The sequence below is a fragment of the Micromys minutus genome, assembly GCF_963924665.1.
Source record: "Micromys minutus genome assembly, chromosome: 14".
Classification (NCBI taxonomy): domain Eukaryota; kingdom Metazoa; phylum Chordata; class Mammalia; order Rodentia; family Muridae; genus Micromys; species Micromys minutus.
Window position 1 is genome coordinate 373,157 of NC_137983.1, and position 12,399 is coordinate 385,555.

General features: G+C 49.7%; 1 protein-coding gene across 1 annotated transcript in view; it reads left to right on the forward strand.

Annotated features, from left to right (window-relative positions):
• MED26 (mediator complex subunit 26) overlaps positions 1 to 12,153 on the forward strand; it is a 45,367-nt gene extending 33,214 nt beyond the window's left edge. Inside the window, exons 2-3 of the mRNA XM_080928478.1 lie at positions 9,173 to 9,247; positions 9,691 to 12,153. Of these exons, the coding sequence (XP_080784604.1) occupies positions 9,173 to 9,247; positions 9,691 to 11,307 (1,692 nt within the window). The 3' untranslated portion in view covers positions 11,308 to 12,153. The remainder of the gene's footprint in view (positions 1 to 9,172; positions 9,248 to 9,690) is intronic.
• The last annotated feature ends 246 nt before the right edge of the window (positions 12,154 to 12,399 follow it).

The window sequence follows — 12,399 nt, forward strand, 5'->3', positions numbered from 1 at the left end:
TTGGGTTGTCAGGCTTGGTTGTGCATACCTTTACTCACTCAGTCATCTCTTGGGTTTTTCATATTTACTTGTTGTCAGTGGGGGATTGGCTTGGAGTCCTTAACTTGTGAACCTGTGGTGGAAATGCTCTGTCCTGTAGCTCTGCTCAGATGCTAAGAGCTTCCCAAGAACTAACATAAACACAGGGTGTGGCACTCACCCCTCTTTCCTGTTTGGAAGGCCTCTTCTGTCCTTTTCTTGCGTAGTTGCCTTGGCCAGAACCTCCTGCCCAGAGCTGAGTAGAACTGATTGCCCCTTTCTTATGGCTGCTCTCAGGGAGGAGACAAGTGTGATCTTGCTGTCGTGGGACAGGTTCTTTGTTCTCAATGACTGGGTTTCTCCAGGGCCAGCTGCCCAAGCTCTGTCTGTTTATTGTGGTTTGGGCTTTCCCTTTTGGCCTTACTGTACTCACTTACTTACACCCTGCTTTTCAGATGATAGCCACCTGCCTCGTCTCTCCTCTGCTGCTTTCTTTCCTTGCTTGTTCACACAAGTGTCTTTGTCTTACTGATGACACTACCAGTGTGGAAGCAGGTATGTGCTAACTTAGCACAGGGAGATGAGGTTGGTCATGAGCCAGGGTAGCTGGCACCCCGATGTGTCTAGGGACATATGTCATGCTGAGTGGAGCTCAAGGTGCTTAGACCCTAAGAACTGCCTGCCTGTCCCAGGTAATGCATCTTGTTTCCACTTGGGTACAGGGTCCAAAGAGCTCCTTGTGTGGTAACTCCAAAGTGCTTTGGTTACCTTCAGCTGCTCTGATTGCAGCAGATGTGAAGGACAGTTCCAGGTGAATTGTATAGTGCATTCTATGCTACTGGTCTCAGGCAGATGGAGATATGTTGACAGTTCAGGCCTTGGTCCACAGCTGCCTGCCTCCATCTCCACAGCATATTCGAGCCTTCTAGAGTGCAGGGTTCACACAGAGCAGCTTATGTTTAGTTTAACTTTTTAATTTATTTTTTGAGATTAGGTATCCTGGAACTTGATATGTAGATCTGGCTGGCCTCAAACTGATACTCTCCTGCTTCTATCTTCCTTGGGATTTATTTATTTTTATGTGTATAAGTGTTTTGCTCATGTGTATGTCTGTGTATGGTTGCCCTCTGAAGTCAGAAAAGCTTCTTGAATGGTTATGGATGGTTGTTAAGCCACCAAATGGGTGCTGGGAAATTGAACCCTGGTCTTCTGCAAGAACAAAAGTTCTCTCTTCACTGCTGAGCCACCTCTCCAGTTTGCTATTGTGTTTTTGTTTTCTAGCACTTCCTACCTCCATGTTTGGTTTGAAAGTGGGGTTTTCTCTGTGTAGTCTGGGCTGGTATCTCTTCTGAGTGTTGGTACAACAGGCATGTAGCACCACAGTGAACTAACAAGATGTGTGTGTTTGTGCAGGGATGTATGTGTGAACATGCATATAGAGTTGGAGAAAAGCTACCTGTTATCTTCCTCGTCATCCTCATCATCTTCATTTTTGAGGCAATATATCTCACTAGCCTAGAGCTTGGCAAGTAGGCTTGACCAGCTGGCCAGTGAGCCCCAGGGACTGGCCTATACCTTACCTCTAGTACTGGGATGGTAAGCACACACCTGTACACAAAAGCCAAGAATTCTTTCTCTGGCTCCCAAGCAGGCTATTTGAAACAACTTTTTAAAGTACAGAATCCTTCAAAAAAGTACAAGCTCTATTTATATTTATATAAATAATATTTATGTTGTGTATGATGTGTACATGGGCAGGCATGTAGGGACTTTTTCATATCATGGAGCTGCTCTAGAAGCCAGGCCTGGTTCCTGTGGGTGTTTGTTCCTGCGTGGCCTGGTTAGTGTTGTCTGTGGTTTCTCGGGCTCCTGGGAGAGGAGCTGGGCTCAGGCAGGCACCTACCTGGTTGTGCTTGGGGCTGGTGTAGGATGCCAGGTGGCTCCTACCATCTGCTCTTATCAGCCTGAGCACACACAGCTTCACTACCTGTGTTTAGTTGGCTCAGGAACCTGTTTCTTAACAGTTCCTGGAAAGCTGGCTTGCTCTTGTTTGAGATCTGCCTTCTGCACAAGGTGTAGACCAAATACTGTGTTTCCTCCCTTGGTGCTGGGTCATTTCCAGTCTCCTGAAGCTGGTGTTCTTAGCAGCTCTTCTATCAAAGAGAGGTCAGGGAGTGGAGCCCTAACCAACCTGCTGTCTTCAGATAGGTTGGTTGGTCACCAAGACACTTCTGTGAGGATTGATGGTAGAAATGGAAAGTTGTGCCTGGCTTGCAAGTTTTCTAGTTATATGGATGGAGCAGTGGCAAACTCAGTGGTGACACTCATGGGAGCTCCATACACTCAAGAAGGGCCTGTGCACGGGACAGAGTCTTCAGAGTCTATTTTGCTTCTCTGCTCCTGACCAAAAGCAAAAGAACCGTATGTGGGTGTTGTGTAGAGCCACTCTCTTTCCTCTCAGGTAGCCTCTGTTACTGAAGAGGTTAGCTGTGCATGCAGACATCTGTTTCTGCTGCTGTTCCATGCTTTATGGGGTACAGTGAGTGGTCTGCATCCTGTTGCACCCAGGCTGGGCTTCTCATCTCATGGGTCAAGTTGTGGCATGTGGTGGCATGCTCTGCCTGTCAGAACTCTTGGCTTGTTTCAGGGCAAGCAGAGTCACTTGGATTGGGACAGACCACTTTAGGTGCTGGATATTTCCCAGGAAGCAGGTGGGTCCTGTTTATAGGGAGATGCTGTTTATAAGTGGTGACAGTGGTTGTGGGATTGCCCTACTGTCCTTCCTCTGAGAAAGCTGTGAGTGAGAAACCTGGCCACTCTAAGTTTGAGGCATTCATAGGGTACTGGTGGAGAAAGCTGCCTTCCAGGAGACCACATGATCCACAAGACTAATGGCACCGGGGACGTGTACCCCATCAGGCTCCCTGACTTATTCAGGTATTAGACAGGGGAGTCAAAGAGATTGTTTCTCACAGAGTGTGCCCTGCAGCACCTGTTCTGTCCATGGGTGTCCTTAACACTGTCATCAAGGAGTACACAGCACACTGAAGGCTCACTGATTGTCTGCTTCTGGGTGCCATCTGTGGCATGTTTTGGTTTGAAAGCATAGCTTTCTTGCCGATCAATACTTCCAGAGTCTTTTAAGTTCATTCAGTGAGTTTTGTAAATTTTTGTCTAGTCTAGTATTCATTTAAAAAAACAAAACAAACAACAAAAAACAATGATACTGTTGGTTTTTCAAGGGATGTTGGTGTAGGTCCTGAAGACTATGTTGCACAGATGTGGCACTAGCAGACAATACCTAGGAGCGCTGGCTGTATGGCTTTTAGGACATTAGCTTCAGGATACCATTGGGCATGAACTGCGCTGAGATGTATCTGGGGTCTTGGCTCTTCAACAACGCTTTAGAATAGGCAAATGACACAACACTGAGACCATCTGGAGGGCCAACTTCAAGAAGCTGTGTTACCTGTGTGCTTCTCTGCTGTTGCTGGCTGGGGCAAGCACATCACAGGATGCTTGCTTGCTAACTTAATACGCTCCACCCTACACAAGAAAGTGCCAGACTTTTGCCATCTGTGGTCCATGTGGACCTCCCTGTCCCGCATGGATTCAGTTTCCTCACTATAAAATGAAGCTGTGACTGAGGCTAAATTGTCCCAAGAACTGACTTTCTCCCCGACCTCTTCCTAATATCCAAAGACTGTACTGGCCGGTGTCATTTAATTTTTCTAGAAGCTGATGTAGGACCGTATAGGTAGATCCAGACCGTGAGATGTTTTAGGGGTTCAAGGGGAGAAACTGAAAGTGTTTTGGTCTTTTTTTTTTTTTTTTTTTTTTTTTAAGTGTTGGTCTTTCTAACGTAGCTATTTTTCTCGTTGCATCTTTTCTACTGGAGCACACTTAGTGCACTGGGTTAATGGTAGTAACCGTACTGAGTGTGGAAGACGGTTGGGAAGAGTATGTAGTGGCTTCTTCAAACCCATTAGATACTGAATATCTGTTCACTTTGTGATCCCAATTCTGCCCCAATCTCACCAGATGCTACTGTACTTGAATGGTTAATAAACTGCACAGTGCTGTTTAAAAAAATAAAGCTGCACAATACTTGGGTCCCGTTAGTGTCGATGCCTCTGGGGAACAATGGCAGCTGCCAGAGTCGGGGATTTTGATTAGCTGGGGGAGAAAAGGGAGTGGTGAGCTGACCTGTGGAGTTACTGGGACTAGACTTGGTGTTTTGGTTTCCTGTTTGAGCTCGTAGCTGGAAATTCCCCATGGGTAGTCGTTTCTCAGGCCCCAGGGGTTTATGAGCACAATCTAGAAGGAGAAATCTGGTGGTGCTCTTCTACTCACAGAACTGAGATTCACATGATACTCAGTTTCTCTCCTGCTGGGCTTCATTCAAAGAGGGACTCCCAAGCATTTGCTGGTAACAGAGTTTGCAAAGACACTCTAGTCTTCTGGAGAGGCCAGAGATGTGAGTTGATTCCAGGTATGGCCCTGCCAGAGGATGGCATGAGGCAGTTCTGGAATGGCAGCACTCCCCACAGGACAAGGTTACACCTCTTGGAGAAGCCCCCAACTTTGTCATCCTCCATCTTGTCTCAGGTACCACACCGTAGTAATATTCAAAATCCCTTTGCCTTTGTCTCAGACATGATGGCTCCTTTGCTCCTCAGCTTGTCCATTCCTCCTTGCTGAGCTTGTAGCCCCAAGAACCTGGCCAAGGCTGTGCAGATATCCCTGCCACATGTTCCCACTTCAATGTATGGAAAGCCAACATATGAGCTAACCCGTGGGGATACTAAGACTCTAAGACTTGGTGTATTGGTTCCCTGTTTCAGCTTGTGGCTGGAAATTCCCCATGGGTAGCCATCCTCTGGTAGGCCTCTCCCTGTACACACTAGCTCTTGAGTTATCCACTTGGGACTCTGTGGATCCTGTCAAAGGGATGCAGGAGGCCTGCCTGGTATTGAACCCTGGTGAGCTGGCCCAGTGCTATAGCTCCTAGGGTATAATACTTTTTGGCTCAGGTCTGTCAGAACTCAGGAGTGTTCAGGGTTCTATGAGTCCTGGAGTCTCCGAAGATGAAAGGCCTTGTATCCTGAGTTAAGTTAGGAAATCCTGCTGACGGTCCCCAACCCTGGAGGCACTGGCAGGAAAACACTCATTGTACCTCCACCTCCCAGAGTCTTTACTAGAGCCAAATTTAAGCTTAAAAGGGAATAGTCACTAGTAGAGTCACTGCTTCTGAGGGGTGTCATTCACCATGTCTGGATCTCAGCAGTTGGCAGACCTGGTGTTTTCTGCTTGGCTTGCTTCTCTTCCTCACACTTACAGTGAATTGAGCTGCAGGTGTCATGGGTTTGCCTAGCAGGAATTGTGAGTCAGCACAGGCCTAATAGGGAATGAAGCTGAGGGCCATTTTGAGGCCTTGGATCTTGTATATAGGTAGGTCCCTGTCTAATACTCGGTACATGCCTTGGGGTGTTACCTTCCCGTTACCATGACAAAATGCCCAGCATAATCAATTTAACAGTAGGAAAGATTCATGATCCCCACCCCCTTTGGGCTTGCCACATTGAAATGGAAGCATGTAGCAGAGCATGATCATCTCATGGCAATCAGGAAGATGGGGATGTAGGACAAAGAACCCAACGGCTCCTTAGATGCCTTAAGGCATGCAACCAGTCCAGTACACTCTTCCTCAGTGTTCTATCATGAATATTTATGTTCCATCTGGGCCTGTGGTGGTTCTTTGATACAACCTTGTGTGGCCCCTGCAGGGATGCCACCTACTTCTTTAGTGCCCCTGCTGGCCACTGCAAATGTGCCCTCCCTATTGGAGCCATTGTACACAGGCAGGTCTACCACACTGGATGTCCAGCAGTGCAAATGAATGGGCAGAGCCTGTCACTGATAGGGAAGGGAGGGGAGGCAATACTTCTTGCTAAGGTAATACAGATTGATCTGTGTCTGTTCAGGCAGCACTATATGCAAGCGAATGGCTCAAGGCCTGGTGTTGGAGCTCTCCTGATGGGAAAGCCAGTTGGCAGAGTGTTTGGTAATATTTGGGCTCTGAGAATGAGTCCCAAAGGGGAGAAAAGGACCAGGCTATTCTTGATAGCAGCAGGTTGTAAATGGCCTTCAGGCCTGCATTTAGGACTTTAAGCTACAGGCCTACCTTGAAGCTATCTTTCTGAGCACTGCCAAGAGCTCCCCAGGCATTCAGGAGATGAGTGGGTAGATGTTGACATCAAGGTAAGAGGAACAACCAAGAAAAGATAGGGTGTCTGTTATGGTGGTGGCAGTGGATTAGCCTTAACAACTTTGTCCTAGGGGTAGGACATCTGAGTCTACCTGCCACCCTACATCACTTCAGCTCTTGCTTTTTACCTAGGCAGGTTAGCTCACCTTAACCACTGCTTTGATGCTTGGTCTATTTATACTGACTACTTATACAAGGCCCCAGCAGTGTAGACCTTGTAGTTGTAGCAGGTGGTTCCTTAGGTGAATGACCTACAGCTGCAGGGGACACAGAATGTAGCATTTCCCTCAGGGCATCCTAGAAGCCCACATTGATTAGGTGGTCCCTCAGGCAGGGCATTGCCATGGAACATTGAGCACCTAGGTAGGACCCCTAGACCTTGATCCATATAGTCCCCATAAGGCACTATGGCGGGTCTGTGCATGGCTCAGCATTTGTGGTGAGGGGGTGTTTTTCAGTGTGACAACCCAATACCTGGTTCCCCTAGGTGTTCTGCTCCCTCCTGTCTGGGAGCAGAATGGTATCTGTCCAAGGACAAGGATTCTCTGTGCTGCCAGGCTACTGGGGCTTGGGCAAATTCCTCTCAGCAAGGACTGCTGGATCAGGAGTATGTGGGGACCCAGGGCTCTAAATATACCAGGGTGAGGTCACTGGGTGGAGATGAAGCTGTGGAGTAAGCTCAGGAACCCAGCAGCACCAAGATCCCAGGCCAGGGAACACTTGACTTTGTCTTCTCTTGGGAATGATCTTATTGCACACTCTGCATGAAATCCCTGCTCATCCTATGTCAGGGTTTAAGTGTAGGGGCCATGTCTCTAGGTAGGCCACCTACCCATGAGGCAGCAGGGCTAGTGTTGTAATCTGGATGTGTTTACGGCTCCAGCCTCAGACAAAATATCACATGTTCCCAAGGAAATTGGCAAACTAGAAAAACTGGGGGTACCCATGGTATATAGGCTATCTACCTCCTGGTCTAGGAACCAACTTAGACCTGGAACCTTGTCTTATCTGACAAGATATGGCTAAGATGTAGACTAGAGACAGGAACAATTTTGGGTTAGAGTCAGAGAGCCGATATGATCAGTATTCTGGGACTGGTGTTGAAGAGAGAGGGCTGGAAGCCCAGGGACATGTGCTCCTGAAGCTAGGAAGAACATTTAGGTGACAGCCAGTAAGAAAATAGGGACCTGGACTTGAATTCTGTCATTTCTATGAGTAGGGATTGGATCCTCCCCAAGAGCCTCCAATAAGGAGGCAGTTCTCTGGCCCTAGGCTATGGGTGGGTAAGACAGTCTAATCATGAAGGTACTCAGCCAGCATAGATTAAGGCAGCAGGAGACCTGAAGGGTCGATCTTCTGGTCACTGGGTTGCTTGTGGTGTGCCACATGGAGCAACCTCCTGGGAGCTAGCTAACACCTCCCCCCAAGTATTAAAGCCACTGCTGGGCTATTCCTCAGAAATAGTCTGTAGGGTTGCAGACTTTTTTCATGTTACACAGCATGTAAGGTGATTCCATACGCGTGGCATAAAGAGGAAAGAGGGGACTTAGGGCTACAGCCAGCCAGCTTGTCTACCAAGAACCTGCAGTGCTATGGCACTACCCACTGCACTCTGAACTTCTCAGGAACATCTATTATCCCACAACTGCAGATCCTCTCCTGCACCCATTTTGGAGCCTACTTTTAGCTTGTACATTTCAGCCTGGAGTTCACTGAAGTAATTTCCCATGTACATGTGTATGGAACACATACATGCACATGTATAAAAGGTGGCTCAAGTTGGTGCAGGGAATCATCACTCACTCCTGCTCACCGAAACAAGGTCTCTAAATCAGATCTGGAACTCACCAACATGGCTAGTCTCACTAACCATATACATCCTAGTTTGTGACATCTTGCTTTGTCCCTCTTGTTCTGGAAGCTCCTCTTCAGCCCCTCCCACTCATCCTTTGCCAGTGTGGCAGTGCTGCTGAGATGTCAACTCACATCACATCGGTTATAGAGTTTTGGTCCTGTTTCTAGAATGACAATCCTGGCACCTGCCCAGTGGGTCTGTTGTGATCAAAGAAGTCAGTGATGCTCTTTTGCTCTTCTCTTACTCTTCCCTTTCTGTTCTCTCTCCCCCATACCCCACTCCCCATTGTGCTTATGGCTAGTCTCTACTTCTCTATTCTCTGTCTCTCTGTCTCTCTCCCCCTCTCTCCCCCTTTAACTGCCTCTACTGCCCCCCTTGACCTCCCCTCCCCATGCTATGAATAAACTCCATTCTATACTTAAAAGGAAAAAAAAGGTCAGTGATATATGGAAGGGCTGGCTTAGAGTGGGATCACAAACATGAGCCTGTCACCGTGAAGCACTAGTGCTGACACTGCTTGTTGTTCACAGAGCCTCTTAGCATCCCTGGCCTTCTCTCATCTGGTTTCATGAGGCTGCATTGTTGCTCAGGTGGTGTTCCAGAGGCCCCCCACCCCCGGCCATGTGACATACAGATCTTGTAGTTTTCAATATCTCTTTATGAAGACCTTAATACAGTCATTGGGTTGACTGGTTTATTGTGTCTATCTTTCTTTTCCTCTGAGGCTTTGTGTGTTTTATGTGGTAAGTCCTCCAGCCTAAGGGCCTCACAGCAGAGCTATCAGACCAAGAGCAGGTCCCTTTTCATGAACACCCTGATGGTGTGTGTGTGTGTGTGTGTGTGTGTGTGTGTGTGTGTGTGTGTGTGTGTACATGTGCGCATGTGCACATGAGTAATGCTGAACCCTGGTAGAGAGTAATAGGGGTTTTGGTGGTGCCTAATGCTGGCACCTTGCAGGGCCCTGGGCTGCTGGACTTTCCATGGGAGAAGACAGAGCCTTGAGCTGATACATGGTTCTTCTTTTTCTTCAGATCCGGAACATGGTGGCAGTGTTGGAAGTGATCTCCAGTCTGGAGAGATACCCCATCACCAAAGAGGCACTGGAGGTGAGAGCCCTTGCCCCTATCCTGGGTGGAATGGGAGGTAAAGGTAGTCCCAGCCAGCTTTTCTTCCTGTGGCTTAGGCTTTTTTTACTGGGCTCTTCAGAAATGGAGGCTTCTAATCTCACAGCTGGGTTTCTTCCCATACTGCACACCTCATAGCATTTGGTGACACAGCCAGAACTGTGCTTTAGACAACTGGTTAGTGGCCCTGCCCTCTCACTGGGTAGCAGGTCTTAAGCTAACACTGTGCTCACCCAGATGACCTGGCAGAGCCTTGTGGCCTTGATAGCACATATTCTACATGTACCTAGAACCAGTAAACCTGTTTCTGAGAAAGCCATTTGAGTCCCAGATCTAAAGATTTGTGCTGCCACGGAGTACTGGATATATCCAAGCTATATCCAAGAAGCTCGTCCCCTATAAGTTTGTCACTCTCTTGGTTTTAGGAGACACGACTAGGGAAGCTCATCAATGACGTCCGAAAGAAAACGAAGAATGAGGAGCTGGCCAAGCGGGCCAAGAGGCTGCTGCGGAGCTGGCAGAAGCTTATCGAGCCTGTACACCAGAATGAAGTGGCACTACGCGCACTTGCGGGGGCTGCAGGCTCTGCCAATGGGGGTGCACACAACTGCCGGCCAGAGCTGGGAGTGGCTGGTGCACCCAAGAGCATCCATGACCTGAAGAATCGCAATGACATCCAAAGGCTCCCTGGGCAGCGGCTAGATAGGCTGGGCAGCCGTAAGCGTAGTGGGGACCAGCGTGACCTGGGCCACCCAGGGCCACCCCACAAAGTTTCCAAAGGCAGTCCTGACCCCCTGGTCCCTAATGCATCTCCTCTCCCCACCAACGGGATCAGCGGGAGCCCAGAGAGCTTACCCAGCCCCTTGGATGGGAGTGGGCACTTGGGCCCTGATGGCAGCCGACTGGAGCCCATCGAGAATGAGAAGCACAGCACCAAGATCCCCGTGAATGCCGTGCGGCCTCGTCCCAGCTCCCCTGGCTTGGGCAAGCCCCCGGTTCCCTGCCTGCAGACCAAGGCTGCACTGCTGCAGCAGTTGGACAGGGCAGATGAGCCCCCAGGCCCTCCCTATCCCAGGGGGTCCTCTCGCTGCTCCTTCAGCCCCCGGAACTCGCGGCATGAAAGCTCCTTTGCCCGGCATCGGAGCTCGTACATACCCAAGGGCCCAGTGTCCAGCCCCTCCCCACGGCCCCAGCCATTGGACACTACGCAGGTACCATCCCCACTTCCGCTGACCCAGCCGCCCACGCCCCCTGTGCGGCGGCTGGAGCTGCCTAATGCGGAGAGCCCTGTGCACTGGCTAGAGCAACCCGAGGGCCACCCACGGCTAGCGGGGCCTGCCTGCAGGGCTGGATTGTCTCCAGATTCCTCCAGGGCGGACAGTGATGCTGCCTCTTCAGGTGGCTCGGACAGCAAAAAGAAAAAGAGGTACCGACCTCGAGACTACACAGTGAACTTGGACGGGCAGGTGGCTGAGTCCGGTGTCAAGCCTGTGCGGTTAAAAGAGCGGAAGCTCACCTTTGACCCCATGACGAGACAGATCAGGCCTCTGACCCAGAAAGAGCCTGTGCGGGCTGACAGCCCTGTACCCACAGAGCAGCTGCCTAGGACAGAGCTGGAGCAGCAGGAGGCCAAGGCCAGTCTCCAGAGCCCCTTTGAGCAGACGAACTGGAAGGAACTGTCCCGAAATGAGATCATACAGTCCTACCTGAGCCGCCAGAGCAGCCTGCTTTCATCCTCAGGCGCACAGACCCCAGGTGCGCACCACTTTATGGCTGAGTACCTGAAGCAGGAGGAGAACAGTCGGCAAGGGGCCCGGCAGTCCCATGTGCTGCTGCCGCTGCCCACGCCAACTGACCTACCAGGGCTCACACGGGAGGTCACACAGGATGATCTGGACAGAATCCAGGCCCAGCAGTGGCCGGGGGTTAACGGGTGTGAAGACACACAGGGTAATTGGTATGACTGGACGCAGTGTATATCGCTCGACCCTCATGGCGACGATGGGCGCTTGAACATTCTGCCTTATGTCTGCTTGGACTGAGCACCTGACCTGGCCATCATGTGTGTTCCCACCTCGAAGGGGTCAGGCTGGCCAGCTGGGAAGGCGAGCAGGAGGCTCGCTCTCCACCCTCCTTTTGTGAAATGCTGCTACCGGTTTACTAACGATTACAAAGGAAGGGCCTCCCGGAGGAGGGGCAGATGGCTGAAGGAGTCCAGAACGCTATAGTAAGCCAGCTATAAAGCGTTAGTCCCCATCCCAGAAGAGGTGCAGAGCCACTCTTAAGCACCGAAGGCAGGGACCTCAGTGGCAGGCAGGCACTGTGGGAGAGGTTACCTTTAACAGCAACAGACGCCCATCTCTTCTCTGTATCTCTTGCTCTTTGGCCCCGGTGTCTCTGAGTCACAGGCCAGTGGTTTTTTTTGTCTCCCTCGTGTTGTGTGCTGTTAGCTTATCCGCTGTGGCGAACCCTGGCATTGTGTGGGTGGGACAGCCTCAACCACACTGCACAGTCGTCCGCCCATTTGTATATGGTTTTAGTTCAGTCCCAGTTCTTAAAAGAAATGCTGCAGAAACTTCAGTTTTCTCGTTTATTTCATCCTCTTTTCCCCTACCACCAGCCAAATGACTTTTCCTTCTTTCCTTTTCTGCACAACTCTAGGAAATGCCATCTTTCTAGAGTTTATAACCCCACAAAGTTCCTGAGGGTGCTACTGGTGTGAGTTGCCCCGCTGGGCTAGGGGAGAGCCGTCTGTTCGCTGGAAACACTCATAACCATTCCTTTAGATTCGTTTGCCTTATGGTTGTCATAAACGCGATTTGCAAAAACAAGGAGCCTTAGTGAATGTACAGTACCTAGACTTCTGTGTTCGAGCAGAAGGGAGCAACTTTGCTATTTGGTCCAGTAAGTGGACAACTTGTGATATAAACGTGGAAATAAAAAAAAAAACATTTGCACAAACCAGTTTTGGTATCATTTCTCATTGGCACATGTAGTTATATCTAACCTTTCCTAGAGTCTATACCATGGGGAAGTACCTGGAGCCCACAGCAGTACCTACTGGGCCAACCTTGGTGACATCCCTTTAGTTTTAATTTCGTAGCAGCAGGCAGGGCCTCTACCTGCTTCTGCTT